We start from the raw sequence: 15000 nt of genomic DNA, 5'->3' as shown, positions 1-15000 counted from the left end.
AGATGAGTTTTCAGCTTTGTGGTTTCGGCCTGTGGTCCAAGAGGGAACACAAAAACACAAAATAACTTGTGCTGACATAGGTTATAGGTTTATAGGTTACTCTGCTAAAATATGCCTTGGCCATCCAACTTGTTCAACTTACTCGATTTCCATTGCCTATATACACAAACAGAGCAGGCGCTGTTAAACAGATCTAATTGCCTTTTCTCATATGCAAAAGCTACCCCTAGTTAAACAATATGACTGCCAGATAGGCTAATCTCCGTTGGTAGGGGACATTTCTAACCCAAAATGCCATTTTTAGATCGTGTAATCTTCAATTTCATAAGGCATAGGGAAGGTTTTCACCCACATAAATCAGAATGAAGACAAAACACCCGTTTAAATAACGATTCCTAACAAATTGAATTTGTCGAAATTGTTCTTCGTTTAAAGAGAAACGGAAAAAGCAGAGCATTGATTCAGGGTGAAAGGAAACTGACTATGTTGCGAAGGCTTGGTGCCCTTTCATGATACTCCGCTGTTTTTTTCTCCTTTCCTTAGCAGAAAACCCCAATTGAAATATAAGGAGACAGTTTTCGGAAAGAATGCATACCGCTGGTTTAGGCCACGCTTGCCCTGTAATTTGCAAATGTACAGAAATGTGTAACCGCCGCTACTGCTAAAGATAGACATCTTTGTCTTATGTCATAAGTTAACTTAAGACTATTCCTAATTGCCCTCATCCCCCTCTCTTAAATTAATAGCCGCCTCCCTACAGCTGTGTACAAACTGAAAATAGCGTAACGGTTTTGCTGGCGTAATGAGATTCATATTTCCGCGCGGATTAAAGCCAAGTCCGTCTCGCGGACAGAGAGGGCTGCTTCATCGCGAAGCCCTAAAAGATTAAAATAAACGAGAACAAAAACCTTTAATTCCTCGCCATCTTCTCCTTCTCAGTGTCTACCGTTTTCACAGAGGCTCACAATAATTCACCTGAAGTCCAGTGTGAAGAGAACACATTAAAATTAGACAATATACCAGACATATGCTATAAACAAAGAAGTGCTTTTAGCTGATAAAAAAAAAGAAAGGAAATGTCAGGCATCATACACATTGGACTTCACTCAACTATTTCAAATAGACTGGACACCGAAAATTAAACACTCATATTAAACGTGGCCTCTTTGGTGAGTAAAACCCATATTGTGGTCTTTTTTGTGTGTGCAAGTGACAGCGGCTAGGGTGACAGTTTACCGCCCCAAACACACACAAACACACACCCGCCCACACACACACACACACACACACATACACACACACACACACACACACACACACACACACACACACACACACACACACACACACACACACACACACACTCCCCTGCTTTTGAGGGTGTTTACAGGCCCCTTTGGTGGGTGGGGGTTTGGATAGGGAATTGCAAACCAAAACTGAAACCTCGTTAAAATCTGGCCTCAAAGCCAAACAGGGGTGGCCCTCCTAAAATAAACACCATCATTCATTATTTTACCACTTACGTTTTGCTTGAAGTGTTTTATAATTTAACATTTTATAAGCTGGAGAGAACATTATTTCTTTATTGTAAAGCCAGATCCGTAAAATTATTGTGCTGGTGAAAAAAAAAAAAAAAAACCCCAAAAAAACACAGCCGAGACGTCGAAAACAACAACAACAACAACAACAAGAACGAAAGAACAGCGAGTTGTGTTTCTGATCACGTGGTTTCATTTAGTGAATAAATAAAATAATATGTTTTGAAAATGCCCACCCCTTTTCAGCGAAAAACAAGACAGAACAAAGCCTAGACTTCCAAATGCATACACATATATCTGCCATCCTTCACTGTTTCTTCGCCGGTCTGGGAATGATAAAATAGACGAGCATCAACTCCAGCGCGAGCTCATTTTTCCTTTAAGTATTTATGGAAACCAGGCAGTGGGTTTATTCCCTTTCTTTTGCTTTATGCAAAGATGCAGGCTGGTACGTTTTTTTTTTTTTTTTTTTTTTTTTTGAAAAGGAAGGAATGAAAAGTCTTACGTTAGCCTAAATACTGTATTAAGTATCACAGAGACATGCAGCTTCCATTTCATCCGAAGCCCGCTCGGATCATTAAAAATCGTTCAGGCCATGGCGAGGATCGTGCGGCTGAAACAGAAGAAACTGCCGCCCGAAATGTAGGAGTCTAAAAGTGACACTGCGCACTGCCCCTGCGCAGGTCGGGTTTGCGTGCGGTTTGACATTAATAATGAAGAGAGGCAGATCGAGATGACATTCTGAAATATCATATATGTCATTGTCCTGCCCGGCTATCTGCCTGCCAAAAATAGTTGACATTGAGAGCCAATACTCTCCCAAGACCCGCGCAGTCTTCAAAACATTTTGATACAGTAGATTAATTTTCCGAAACACAAGAAATGCCCGATTTATCATCTTCATACCGAGTGAGAATTCATAACTCCCTCCCCCGAAGAATGCCCCGAAGGCAAGTTGAAATATGATGTGTAGGCTAATACTGTTTCTATTCACTCAAATATTTGTACTTCTATATAAAATACAGGACATGTGCAATGCGTTACAAGCACCATCCCAGCCCGGTACGGAATCGTCTACCTTGGACACAGGCTGCAATTACCTTGCCACAGACAGGACTCGTTGTGCGCGGTCGATACGGGCTTGGGTGGGCGTGAGCCCGCTCTCCTGAGAATGCCTATATCCGGCAGGGTTAAGGTTTTTGTCTGTTTTGACTTCGCCGGGTCTTAAGGGCTGTCGTTGCGGCGCACCGTGCGCTCGCGGGCAGCTCCTGGTGCGTAAGTGTTGCACAAGCCCCCGTCACGCCCTGTCCCAGATCCCGGCTGGGAATATCTCAAACTGGTTCTGCGTAACATAAAGGAGCGGCATTCCGCTGCCGCTGCTTTCTCACTTTTGAAGATCTTTTCATTTCTTTATTTAGCCTATCTGCGTTCGTGATCGCGGAATAAGCGGTAATGTCTAGCCAAATTGTATACTGTCTTCATGCTTAAAACATTTGACACTCCTAGTAAGGGAAATTATTGTGTGGATTACTGTCTTATTAAAACGCTGAAGGTGCTTTGGGTGGGTTATGAATATGTGTCTGAAATAAGTGACAGCCTTTCTAGAAGTTCAAATGATTTTCCTCCCGGTGTGTCTGGTCTTTGGCACGCGCAAAAGGGTGATCGTCTCATTCCATCCACTTTACTACCGATTCCGCAGGCCAGATTGCCGGACATCGGATAAAGAAAAACCAAAACCCAAATACCCACCCTTCCCAGAATTACTATCTGCACACACACACATGCGCGCACACACACACACACACACACTCGGCGCGCGCGCGCGCACATTGTTTCAACATAGCTGTGGCATATGCCCTTACTGTGTTGCAACAGACGGGCCAGACATCCTTAATACGGCGTGGGGAGAGCGATGATTTCTTATGGAGATTCCGACTTGACTCAATGTCGACTAACTGTTTACGCAAATGTCTATATCCCATCCCGGCCTAGAGGGTCTGGTTTCGGCGCTGCGTCCGAACACGTGCAGAGACAGAGGAAAAACCGCTGATCAACCGTGCATACGACGTTCGCGTCTGGAAAATGTGTTTACTCTTAACTTTTCATCCAGAAAACATGTTTTGCCAGTGCTGCAAATTTCGTATAACGGTTTATGTTTATACAAAGGCTTACTTCGACTATGCGGTACATTAATTTAGGCCACTATGAGTGGAAAAGCATGTTAAACATTATGCATGTTAATTAATAAAATAAACTATTGTTTTACTTAATGTTTAACCTATATTTACTCGGGCGTTTAATGTTTATAGCCAGGTGTACCATCTTCAATTTGTCTCAGGACGCGTACACATGTTTAAACAATAATTTATTTGTATAATTACAATTGGTATTGTTTTATTTACAGTGAGGTTGTGATAACAGATTTTCTCTGGGTTTCAAGTACGAAGGGGAGACCAAAGAAGAACACAATGACAAACGCAAACAATTGTATGAGTCGGTAATCAGATGACCAAAAACCGAAAGGTGGAATTATAGGATCATTACGATTTGGCGAGATTCATTTTAATATATGATCCTTTTATGAAATGCGATTTATTTACACGAGTCTGTTTATGTGCAGGGTAACCTTATTCGGAAAAAACTTAAATTGTAATTTTATAAACCAGTAACTTGACAATCTTATTTTTTTATTATTATATATAAATATATATATATATATATATATATATATATATATATATATATATATATATATATATATATATGTAAATATATATATATATATATATGTAAATATATGTAAATATATAAATATATATTTACCGCGGTCGGTTCTAATCTATGAATTACTCGAACTAAAATACACTGACTTAAATTACGCACTTTAAGTCGTTGGATATGTTTTCTAGTTTTCTAAACGTGCTCGTTTTTTTTATACACAATTTTTGCAGGCACACCTGCACATTAATGGAACCAGTCATTCCGCCTGCGTTTCCACACGTAACAAAGATGACGGTGCACTATACATACTTCAGGTAAAGGCATATAAAAGTAATGCAGTATTTGGTTACTAATGTTATGAACATATATTTTTTTTAAAAAGTATTCAATATTTTCATATTTTCAATATTTTAAAGAACATTATTACTAACACAATTTAGAACTAAAAGTATCACATTTTAATTACATTTAAAAAAGGAACTTAATGCAGTGAAATAATAAACTAAATCTGTATTTTGAGAACCGCTTTGATACTATGTGTAGGCTACCTCATGCCACCTATATGACCTGCATGACCCAGAACGCCAAATAAATCTAATTAAACTGACAGTTTTATGAAGACCACATTTCTCTGCTGCTCAGAATATGCACATTTCACGTGGCCCCGTTTTCTCTTAGATAACTCGAGACTGAAAGTACTGCCAAGCTCCAAAGCGCTGTCTTTTGCACTCGGACGCTATCTTTCAAACGACAAACGCGCCAACTAGTGTTCAAAGTGCAGCGTTACCCCTGTCAAACGAGTGTTGCCGACAGGGCGTGGCGGCTTCGCGCGTGACAGTAATGTGTATTCGATAATAAAGAGTTCATCTAAACCAAACAGTAATGATCTTTCCGCGTCTTTCACCTGATCCTATGAAAAACCACAAGGTATATGTTAGCATGCACATACTGCTCAATTGAACGGGTTTCTCATTATTGCAAACTTGCGTGCACCTACAGTGTTTTCTGTTGGGGGGAAAAAACACAACTTTTCCAAATGATTTAGACAACCAAAATTAAATATCACTCAACCTAAACTTGTTAATTTGTTGACATTTAATTTCAAACAAAAGGTTTGTTAACGTTTTTAAAATCTAATTGAGCAATTTCATTTAACTGAAGCCATTATATTCAGAAATTATCAAAGGATAAAGTGGGCTATGTAGGCAATGCTTGTAAGTTTCGGTTTTATTATTAAATACCGTATTTACTAATATGTTAAATTGAATATAGGCTGTACCCATCATACGAGACAATTTATGAGTAAATTGACCACTGCAATCTAAGAGGCTATAGGCATCCTGCAGAGCGTAGAATAATTCGCTCTTGCAGACTGCGTTTTATTATTATTATTATTATTATTATTATTATTATTATTATTATTATTATTATTATTATTTGGCTATCACCTTGCACGAATCAATTTTAAATATTTGCAAATAGAGAACTGCCATGTATATAGAGATAATTAATTCCAAAAAATCTAACTGGTCGCTGGACAACTGGGGAACACGATTAAGGTGCCAGTGTAAATAGTAAAATCTAATTCTGTAAAATAAGATGAACAGAACAAATTATTAGGCCTATATAATAAAATAAACAAGATCGACAATTGGGATACAGGAAGCTGATATTTTATCATTTAATCTGGAAATACTATCTCATTGTGTTGTAAACTCATTAACACAATATGTGTACCGTGAAGTAGTTGAATAGGCTAGGTAATGTTCAAAGGAATGTGCAATTGGATGTGCAACTGATTTTACACACACAACGGTTACTGACAGCGAGACCCCCCTAATGTTTCATTAATAAATGATGTGCCAGGGTCGTTATTATCCACATTCAATGTATGTGTGTGTGTGTGTGTGTGTGTGTGTGTGTGTGTGTGTGTCTGTCTGTCTGTGTGTGTGTGTGTGTGTGTGTGTGTGTGAGAGAGAGAGAGAGAGAGAGAGAGAGAGAGAGAGAGAGAGAGAGAGAGAGTGGTTGAAGATTTAGTAAAGCAAAAATAAAACCAGGAAGAATTAGTTAGTATTACGGATACCAACGATGACCGCTCTTATATTGATGGAGCAGGAAAACGCTATTTAAAACCGCCTTTCATCCGCCGAGAACACATAATCTACTGTTGATGTTAAAATAAAATTTCAGAAGGGTTATACTGTCAGAATTTTTAAACACAAACGTGACGGGAAACAAAAAAATAAAAAAATAAAATCTAAGTATGCTAGTACTAGTCTATGCTATAGAAAAATTATTGTTGTATACATTTACAGAAGATACTTTTCACTTTAAACCCCCCCCCCCCCCCCCCAAAAAAAAACCAAACGTACGGCCATCTATCGCTGATTATTCCAGAATACGCACGAAAACAGCGCCCAAAACTAAGAAAATTGTTGATGAACATCAATTCAGCTGTTACAAACGCGGGCGAGCAAAAACAAGTGGGCGCGCGAATAGCTTTCACTTCGCGAATAAACGGAAGGCGTTGATTGGCCGAGTGTTAGCCCTACCCAGCCGGCCCATTGGTGGAAACCATCGCCACTCTCCAGCCTCCGAACGCTAAACTCAGTTGAGTAAATAAAATTACTGCACTTTTCCCTCGCAGCACCGCAAGGCAAGGCGAAGAGAGAACGCGTCGTTGTTGGCCTCTCCGGAAAACTCCGTTAAGGGAATACTACTTAATCTAAAGCCGAAGAGCAACGATAATATGTCGGACGTCTGAACGAAAGAAAGAGGAAATCGTTCAAAAAGCGGTTCATATTGACATCAGTGCTTGCTGACTTCATGATCAGATAAGGAACTCATTGGCGACTGCCACCGTATATTTATGCTCGTTACCGAAGAGCAGAGGAACACATAGCTTGTTGTAAAAGAAACGCTTCTTTCATACAGCACTCAAAAGCCTGTGCGATTACACCTGGAACATTTTTCAAAAGAGACGTTAACGGAAGTTGTTGAATAGCATATCTGTCTTGTGTGCGCTCCGGAGACGAGGAAGACTTTTGACAAAAAAGTTCGTTCAAAGAGTGAATACAACCACACGCTGGTGCGACTACAGCGTCAAGGCACAGGCGCAAGCGTCTGAACAACTTCTTTTTTTTAAACAAACTGTTAGAAAAAATGGATTATATATAGCTCGATTTTCACTATTGACTGGCTTTTAAACTAATACGCCTCTCGAAACTTGATTGTGCGGTTCCGATAACTTTGTGATGTTGTATTCGTTCGCATTGATGCAGCAAATGCCTCTTTTCGCATTTTAAATATTTGAATTTGGATAACATTTAGTGAAGGCGCACCACCGCGTGCAGAATCGAAAGTATACCATATTTGCATAGGCAAGTAGACAACAGCAAAAACCGCTGCGAAGAAGAAGAGGTCGGGTTTTGCGGTTTTTTTTTCTCCGTACTTTATCTTGCTGGTAGAGAAAAAAGAAAACGAAAAAGAAAGAGACAGGTCGATGTTTCTGAGGCTGGTACACTCTGAACTGTGAGTGCGGCGCGCGGGCTTCGCGAGAGCATCGTTCTTATCTCTGCCGTCTTTTTTGACTCCGTGCGCGCAGGCTGCGTGCGCCGAGGACCGCGGAACTGTAGCTACTTTCAGCAGTGCTGCGCGCCCCGGGCTGCGGAAGAAGCGCTGGACTTCTCATCGCACTTACAGAAACGACAAGAAAAACGAATTAAATAATAAAGACAGAGACTTGGGGGAATAGCGAACTGTTCTCTTCACAAGTTGGAAGGAACAATAAAATCAGTTTGATCAGCGCTGATCCGGCTGTTGTGATGCATATTCCCGTAGACCCGACCACGACCCGACGGTTTACGCCGCCCTCTACGTCGTTCCCCTGCAACAAGATTGGAGACGGGACGGGGCCCATGGGTACCCTGGACCGGTGAGGACGCGACCTGAACCCAGGTCTGTGGTGGACGTCCTGGCCGACCACGCCGGCGAACTGGTTCGGACAGACAGTCCCAACTTCCTCTGCTCCGTCCTTCCCTCGCATTGGAGATGCAACAAAACGCTTCCCGTGGCTTTTAAGGTAAGATTTATTTTGATATTATTTGATATTTTAAAATATTTTTATAAATAGAAATGTATTCGTTTTTTAGACGAAATAATTAGAACACAGTCTACACTGTACCTTTGACAGTCATGGGTTGAATGTGCCACTTAAAGCGTGGATTGTCAATGGAAAATCTAACCGTGTAGATGACACAAAGTTTCAAACAGACATATCATATATTTTGGTAATTGCAAATTGAGTGTAGCCTAATAGTGCAATAGAAAATATACCGAGGTTATTGTTGCCATAAAGTGGAGTACTGTTTAATAAACAGTATATTTATATTTGTGTATATATCTTTCGCTATTCCTACACACCAAGTTATTTAATATATTAATATATGATATCAATATTATATATAGCTTTTGTATTTTGCTGCGGCTGCAAATGTAGTGTAACGACAGAAGATTCAAATATGATTAAAACAAGATTGTATTATTTTATGATCAACTTGTTTGTTTGTTCATTTCAAATTTATTCGGCTATCACTTCCCCATCTTAAACTGAAAACTCAGTGGAAATTTTTCGTTTTGATGTTATGAATAATGCCCCGCAAATAATGATGCTGCCAATAATAATTGCAATAACAAAGTCAATTTTCTAAAAAATAAATAAATAAGTAGCGCACTAAAAAGTGCAAACATATAACACGTTTAGCCCCAATATTTTAAAAAAAAGAAAAGAAAAAAGATCATATTTAATGCCATATTTTAACGCACTAAGATCATATTAATCTCCATTAAATGTAATTACAACAAGGTTTAAATACGATTTTGATACCCCAAAGAGGCTGTATCTGGCAATGAGGGTGTGGGAGCTGGTGGGGGTGGGGTTGGGGGGTTGTGGGGTGAGCCTCTTTTGTGGGAAGCGGTATTGGTCAGGGGCTGAATATTTGGTGTGTGGGTAAAGTCAACTAAAATAATTTCGTTGCGGTTTTCTCGATAGAGATTGGCTCATTGCGCTCAATAGTTTTAATTCTCATACGGTACCTATTCCACAAAGCATTTATCATTTGTCTAAGCTCTTTCTTTCTTTTGCTTTTTTTTTTTAGATCTCGTTTTTGAGATTTTTCCGATATGTTTGTAACTTAATGAGAGCCGTGACGCTGATCCGTAAATCAGTGGTGGTGTTAATTTGTGATCGGCTATCTCACATATTCGATTATTGAAAAAATAATGCGATTTATAACGAAGATACACATTTGAGTAAGGCACATCAGTTATTATATTATCTGCGAGGGTTGGATGGCATTACTAGGACGTCGTTTTCGACACATTTGCAAGAAGAATGTCCAGCCTTTCGCAGTCGATTAAATCGACTTCATGTGAAGCAAATCATCTAGGCCTATGTTTACTTTTAAACGAAGCTACCTTTGAATGCCTGCTCAAGTTCCCTGGTATTTCGTTACTTTACCAATAATCAGACACAAATATACAAATGAAAATGGCATAAGGATACTCGACGAATCATCATTACATATCTTAATAATTGCTATTATTAGCTATTATTATTAGGCATATTACTATTATTGATATTATTGTTATTCATATGGCCATTATTATCATTATTATCGTTATTAATTTTCTTGTTATTAGTTATATTAGCCCTTGCTATATTGATATGCCGTTTTGCACGACGGTTGGCGCTGGAACAGCTGGAATTAGCTGGCTCGCGCACCTGCATTTCATCCGGGACTCTTCTGGCAGGTGGTCGCTCTGGGGGACGTTCCCGACGGGACGCTGGTGACGGTGATGGCGGGCAACGACGAGAACTACTCGGCCGAGCTGCGGAACGCGTCCGCGGTGATGAAAAATCAAGTCGCCCGGTTCAACGACCTGAGGTTCGTGGGCAGAAGTGGAAGAGGTGAGTATACACAATACCACATCATGTGTGCGGTAACACGACAAAGCCTAAAGTAAAAAAAAAAAAAGAAAGGAAAAAAAAAGAAAGTTCAATAAGCAATATAGTCCTCTGTCTAACCAACGCCACAAGCATTGTCTTCGTTTTATGTCTACAATGTCGCCACATAACATATCTTGCGCCCCAGAAATATAGAATTCGCATATTCAACAAGTCACCCCTAAAAAGGCCCGCATCAAGTAACCAGCACAGTATGCAAACGTTAAGGAAATGTTTTGCAATGGTGCCAAGAGAATATGACGTCCACGGCCAAATATAATCTGTCAGCTCTGTGCAGATTTAATACTTTAATGACGGAGTGCGCGTCCAGTCTGTGCCTTTTCCAGACGTGTTTTGCCGTCTGCAAGCGAGGGAAGTCTCGCTTACTCATGCCGAAGTGAAAGCCCATTGCTGTTCGTATTTCTGCGAGGCACAAAACTAAGCGCATCTTTACGACAGCACTGCAAGACGCCTGTCAATCACAGCCATGCTGACGTGACTCCGTAACTGCTGCGCGGAAACCATCAATCAAATATCAATTAGCAGTAATGCAATTTTTATCTGCTGTTCCGGTAAATAAACAGCTCGATAACATAACATCGATTGTTTATTAGTCGAAACAATTGCAAGTATAGAACAAAACGTTCGCCGTTTTTTAATAACGTCGAACGGCTCTGCGCTGTCATCAAAGAAGGCCTCGCAATACCTGAAGCACTTAATTGCTTAAATCATTGAAATACAGAACAGAAGCTATGTCAATCGAGTGTGTTTTTTAAAAAACAAATCATGGGGTCTTGCTTGTTTACACACCTTTAAAAAAGGAAGTGGTCACACATTTGAGATTATTTAATCTCTCTTTCTCTCTCCTTCTTTAATTTTGGCCTCGTATATATATTTTTATTTTGCGCTGACAGTAAATAGTTGCAGACCAACGTAGCCTGCATTTCTGTCTTCGGTTGTCCCAGTCGTAGAAGCGTCGTTTTGTCTGGCCCTTTTTTCGGTAGAGATTCGTTTTATTTCAGAGCCGGGGACGGACACGGGTCTCTTTGTATAGTCTTGATTCCTCATACTGCTGGCACGTGCAACTCTCAGTCATAAAAAAAATATATATTTATCTCTTTGCCTGCAAAAACAATCACTGACCTGCTGACATCAGCCCTGTCGGGCAATAAACAGCCTCTGTCAGCCGTATGGAGCGTTAGAACAGTCTCCTGTTCGCACGTGTTACGGGGGGGTTAATCTCTGCTCGTATCTGAGCGGGAGGTCTCTCTCTCTCTCTCTCTCTCTCTCTCTCTCTCTCTCTCTCTCTCTCTCTCTCTCTCTCTCTCTCTCTCTCTCTCTCTCTCTCTCTCTCTCTCTCTCTCTCTCTCTCTCTCTCTCTCTCTCTCTCTCTCTCTGCATTTCTGATGCATCGGTTTCAGTCAGATACCAGTCTCCCATCCCTTCGGGCGCTTAATCATAGACTTCGTTACTCAAGTATCATCGTTCCAGGATCATTCTCGGGTTCATCTGCCGCTGCCTGTGCGGTCATGGATTAATACTCCAGTTCTGGGTGTTTTCATCTGCTGAATGTCCGCTGTGAAGCAGTGTGTGACAATCTGTTTGTCCTTTGTTTGATTGCTCACTTAGCATTAGCGCTTACTCAGATTTACAGTGTAAGAGAGAGTGATTAATATGAGCAGGAGTTATTCCAGACCGGGATAGCGATGTTCCCAAACCATCACTAAAGCTCGAAACATCCGGAATTAATCCTGAATAGAAATGGAATCGTACAGGAAACTCTTAACAAGAAAAATATAAAAACAAATAACATCACCAGAATTATACACTATACAAAAAAATGTTTTTTGTTGTTTTTTTGACAGACTGATAGATTTATGGATTGGTACAGTGTAAATAAACTGCTGGGCCTTCTTGTGTGTTTATGCTCAATATTCATTGTCTGTTTGTCTATCTATTGATGGAATGCGATTGATGGATTAATAGATTGATAGATTTGATAGTTTATATGGATTGATAGATTGATGGAGCGATAGATCGATGGACTAAAGGATGGAAGGACTGATAGACTGACAGACAGACAGACTGATAGATTCACAGACTGATACGCCAACAGACTGATAGACTGACAGACTGATATACTGACAGATTTTTGGACTGACTGGCTGATTTACTGACAGACTGATACAGTGACAGACTGATTGACTGACAGGCTGATATACTAACAGACCCACAGACTGACAGGCTGATACCCTGACAGACTGACAGGCTGATGCACTGACAGGCTGACAGGCTGATACACTAACAGGCTGACAGACTGACAGGCTGATGCACTGACAGGCTGTTGGACTGACAGGCTGATGCACTGACAGGCTGTTGGACTGACAGGCTGATGCACTGACAGGCTGTTGGACTGACAGGCTGATGCACTGACAGGCTGTTGGACTGACAGGCTGTTGGACTGACAGACTAACAGGCTGATACACTGACAGACTGATGCACTGACAGGCTGATGCACTGACAGGCTGATGCACTGACAGGCTGTTGGACTGACAGGCTGATTGTCCCTCTGCACAGGAAAGAGCTTCACTCTGACCATCACGGTGTTCACCAGCCCCACCCAGGTGGCCACCTATCACCGCGCCATCAAAGTGACGGTGGACGGACCCCGGGAGCCCAGACGTGAGTACGCTCCTTCTGATTGGTCGAGAGGGCGAGGGGCGTCCGAGCGCCCCGCCCAAACCGACGTGCTGTATCTGTGAGGGGGGGGGGGGGGGGGGTCAGCCTGGGGGGGGGGGGTCAGCCTGGGTCCCTGCTCCCTAGCACCCAGAACAACAGAAGAAGAAGGGAACTCGGGGACAGTACGGTGGTAAAAACCCGGAAAATAAAATTCCTGGTTGGCGGCGGCGGGTTTGAGGAGTTCCATCTGGCACACAGTCTCGCTCACGACAACAACAACACCACCGAAAACACCAAAAACACTAAAGACACTCAACGCAAAGAGCGGCGGTCTCCGGCCTGCTTGAGCCAGCGCTGGGGACTCACGCGTGATTGCATGAGGCGTCTATTTTTACGGCGGATGGGCAGTCTGTGAGGGGGGCAGGGGTGCGGGGGGGTTTATCTGACACAGACCTATTCTAAGATCGAGGAGACAACAAACGTGGGGCGCCAATTATAGAGGGTTTTTTTTTTTTTTTGCTTTCGGTTTTTTTTTTTTGATCCGAAAGAGTTTGTGTGAGTCACCGGCGGATAATAGCGGCCCGCGGCGGCTGTGGAATGAGGGATGGGAGCGCCGGTGGGCTGGCGGGGGGGCGGGATGCTGTCGGAGCCTCGGAGGGGTAGATTGATTGGCTGCTGCAGACCAGCAGGGGTGGGGGGGGGGGGGGGAGAGTGAGGGATCACTATGCGCATTAAGGACCAGGTCTGTGCCCACCGCATCAGTGTGTGTGTGTGTGTGTGTGTGTGTTGTGTGTGTGGTGTGTGTGTGTGTGTACCAAGCCGCAGTTGCCAAGGCTGCAGCCCTCAGCTCGTAACTCTGGTGAGAGGGTCGCATCCGAGGCCAACCACGGCTGACCGGGGGGTTAAAGAGCGCCGCAGACGCCCAGAGAGAGCGAGAGACAGGGAGATACAGGGAGAGAGGGAGCGAGGGAGGGAGAGAGGCGCCTGTAGCCTCGTGGCTAAGGTGACTGTAGCTTAGTGGTTATTGTGTGTGGCTAAGGTACCTGTAGCCTAGTGGCTATGGTGCCTGTAGCTTAGTGGCTAAGGTGCCTGTAGCCTATTGGCTAAGGTGCCTGTAGCCTAGTGGCTAAGGTGCCTGTAGCTTATTGGCTAAGGTGCCTGTATTCTAGTGGCTAAGGCGCCTGTAGTCTAGTGTCTAAGGTGCCTGTAGTCTAGTGGCTAAGGTGCCTGTAGCCTAGTGGCTAAGGTGCCTGTAGCTTAGTGGCTAAGGTGCCTGTAGCCTAGTGGCTAAGGTGCCTGTAGCTTAGTGGCTAAGGGTGCCTGTAGTCTAGTGGCTAAGGTGCCTGTAGCCTAGTGGCTAAGGTGCCTGTAGCTTAGTGCTAAGGTGCCTGTAGTCTAGTGGCTAAGGTGCCTGTAGCTTAGTGGCTAAGGTGCCTGTAGCTTAGTGGCTAAGGTGCCCTGTAGCTTAGTGGCTAAGGTGTCTGTAGTCTAGTGGCTAAGGTTAGCTGAACGCCCAGAGGAGAACGTAGCTAGGGAACGTAGGGAGAGTGAGAGAGAGAGAGAGAGAGAGAGAGAGGGAGAGAGAGAGAGGGAGAGAGAGTGAGAGAGAGGGGAGAGAGAGAGGGGGAGTTGACCTCTTCTTCTGTCTATCTGTCCACTATTTGAGTAAGAGCTAGGAATATAAGTAATGTGAGAACACGTTGAGAGAGGGTGCGAGAGAGAGGGAGAAAGAGGGAGAAAGAGAGAGAGGGAGAGAGGGGGGTTCCTGCAGTTAAAATAAAGCAGAGTCAGCCCAGTCCTCCTGTCTGCGCCCCGCTCCTGAAATGTCGCGGCTCCTGTCTGCTGGGCGTCCTGGTGACCAGCCTGTGTCATGTGACCAGCCTGTGTCACGTGACCCAGCGCCCCACTCCTCCTCTCCTTTTAGCACCCCCTGCCCTGGCATGGCCCGCGGAGGACGGGCTGCCCCCCCTCCTGAGGGTCCTTCCCCTCGGGAGTCCTTTCTCACCGCTGGGGAGTTTATTTTTTTTAACCTCACGCTGTTTTGGGGGCTTGGGCCTG

The 15000-nt window shown here is 42.9% G+C and overlaps 1 protein-coding gene across 1 annotated transcript in view; it reads left to right on the top strand.

Moving 5' to 3' along the window:
- The first annotated feature begins 6905 nt into the window (after window positions 1-6905).
- Window positions 6906-15000, top strand: part of runx3 (RUNX family transcription factor 3) — a 26567-nt gene continuing 18472 nt past the window's right edge. Inside the window, 4 exon segments of the mRNA XM_061247868.1 lie at window positions 6906-8180; window positions 8183-8340; window positions 10071-10227; window positions 12841-12945. Of these exon segments, the coding sequence (XP_061103852.1) occupies window positions 8084-8180; window positions 8183-8340; window positions 10071-10227; window positions 12841-12945 (517 nt within the window). The 5' untranslated portion in view covers window positions 6906-8083.

This window comes from Conger conger, chromosome 1 (genome assembly GCF_963514075.1).
Source record: "Conger conger chromosome 1, fConCon1.1, whole genome shotgun sequence".
NCBI classification, from domain to species: Eukaryota; Metazoa; Chordata; class Actinopteri; order Anguilliformes; family Congridae; genus Conger; species Conger conger.
The sequence above is the reverse complement of the archived record's forward strand: the minus strand, read 5'-3'. Positions and strand labels throughout refer to the sequence as shown.